Consider the following 2,234-nt stretch of genomic DNA (forward strand, 5'->3'; position numbering starts at 1 on the left):
GGAAAAAATCCTCCAGTTTAGAGAAAGAATGGATTTCTTATGAAATCCTATTGATGTAGATTTGGAAAGAACTTTAAATATCAGGTAAGGATTAAGAGTCAAGAATATTTAAGTATAGCATCCATTTTTAGTGTGTAATGAAATAATACCATTGCACAATAAAATATAATGAAGAAAATGATTTATGTCTTTTCTATAGGCCTTTCCAGATATAATAGCATTATGTTATTAACAAAATAATGTTACTCTAAAAGACAGAATTAATACTTCTGTGTGGCCTGAAAAAATTGGTTACTAGTCCCTGAACATAAAGTATAACCTACAAATCAAATAGAAATTAACATCTCTCTTCATTAAAGTATATTTTCTCATGAAAATTCTCATAAGTTGACCCCAAACTCTTAATGCAGTTATATTTTTTTCTCCAAGGTTTGCTTGAAACTTAATAAAACTTTTTGGTCATCTTGTACAAACAAAATAAATAAGCATTATAAAGTTTTGGGACAATATTTTTAATGCAAGGAAAGAAAATACACAAGATATTCATTTAAAGCAATGGAAAAATGTCAGCAACATGTTTTGGCACACTGAGGTAATATGAGAATCAGCTTCAGAATAGATGTTATCAATATAGCTCCAGTAATGTTGACATCTACAAGTCATATGGTGCCCAACATGAAATTAAAATATATTCTTCACATATTAATTAGAATCTTAGGAAATTTTCTTAAAATTCACTAACTGGCTGCTAAGTCTCTTAACTGCCACTTTTATGTCTTTGTTCCTGAATGCATAAATGGAAGGATTTAAGATAGGGGTAATAATAAAATCAACAATAGCAAGAAACTTATCCACTGGCATTGTAGGGAATGGCCACACATAGACAAAAATGCATGGGCCAAAGAAGAGAATTACTACACTGATGTGAGCTGACAAAGTAGAGAAAGCCTTGGATAATCCAATAGAGGAGTGCTTTTGAACAGTGGCCAAAATATAAATATAAGAAATGAACAAGAGAAATACAGTGCCAATAGAGATGAAACCACTATTGCCAGTGACAATGAACTCCAACTTATCAGTGTCTATGCAAGCCAATTTGATGAAACGAGGAAGGTCACAATAAAAACTGTCAATTTCATTAGGGCCACAAAAAGGCAAATTTACCACAAAAGCCAACTGGATCAATGAGTGTATGAGACCAATAGCCCAAGCAGACATTTGGAGAAAAATGCATGTTCTTGGTTTCATAATAGTCAGATAGTGAAGAGGCTTACATATAGCTACATATCTATCAAAGGCCATGGAAATGAGTAACACCATCTCAGTTCCTCCCATTAAATGAATAAAGAATATCTGAGTGATACAGCCTTGAAATGATATGGTTTTGTGTTCATAGAAAAGGTCAGAAATCATCTTAGGAACTACAACAGTGGAGAGACACATGTCAATAAAGGAGAGATTAGCCAAAAGAAAATACATAGGACACTGTAGTTGAGGGTCAGAAGTCACTGTGAGTACAATGAGAAGGTTTCCCAACACAATGGCAACATAAAAGATGAAGGAGAAAGCTACAAGGAGATGCTGCATGGACCATGATCTAAAAATCCCCAAGAATACAAACTCAGACACCATTGAATAATTCATTCATCAGACTGATTGCAATGGTACCTGGAAGGAAGAAAATGAGGAAGAAATCAGAACACCTGTATTACAAACTTCATATTTTTCATATTAAATTTCTGATATTTCACATAGTGTATGAAGTTGAGAAAGCAGAACCAAGATGATGGAATAATAGGAAAGACTACAGTGAACTCTCCTGTAAAATTTAGCGACAGATCTAGAAAAGTTCTTAATTAAATCTTGATGTGATATAACCAAGAAAAACTCACAATGAAATTTTATTTTGCTAATATTGTCAGATGCAGAAAGAGTATGTGGACAATGTCTATATTAGCCAGTAGTACTGAGCACAGAACACATAAAAACAGAGATGGCCCTTGAGGAAAAAGAGATATCTGATATATAGACTCATTTCAGGAAATTACAAAGGTAACAGATGTCAATAAGTAGCTTAGTAGCCCACTACTCAATCCAAGTCCCAAATATGTGGGGAATGAGAAGAAATTGCAACTTGGGGTGGAGTTAGTTACTTGGAAAGGGGCTTTAGCTGATAGTTACTAAGAGAGAAACAAATTCAAAAGTAAATAACCATAGTGATTTTCAGATGCCAG

At 33.5% G+C, this 2,234-nt stretch overlaps 1 protein-coding gene across 1 annotated transcript; it reads right to left on the minus strand.

Moving 5' to 3' along the window:
• Positions 1 to 714: 714 nt before the first annotated feature.
• Positions 715 to 1,647, minus strand: LOC100923479 (olfactory receptor 4F6-like). Its single transcript, XM_003759033.2, has one exon. The coding sequence runs from the start codon at positions 1,642 to 1,644 to the stop codon at positions 715 to 717; it is 930 nt and encodes a 309-aa protein (XP_003759081.1). The 5' UTR covers positions 1,645 to 1,647.
• Positions 1,648 to 2,234: the final 587 nt, after the last annotated feature.

This window comes from Sarcophilus harrisii, chromosome 2, assembly GCF_902635505.1.
Source record: "Sarcophilus harrisii chromosome 2, mSarHar1.11, whole genome shotgun sequence".
NCBI lineage: Eukaryota > Metazoa > Chordata > Mammalia > Dasyuromorphia > Dasyuridae > Sarcophilus > Sarcophilus harrisii.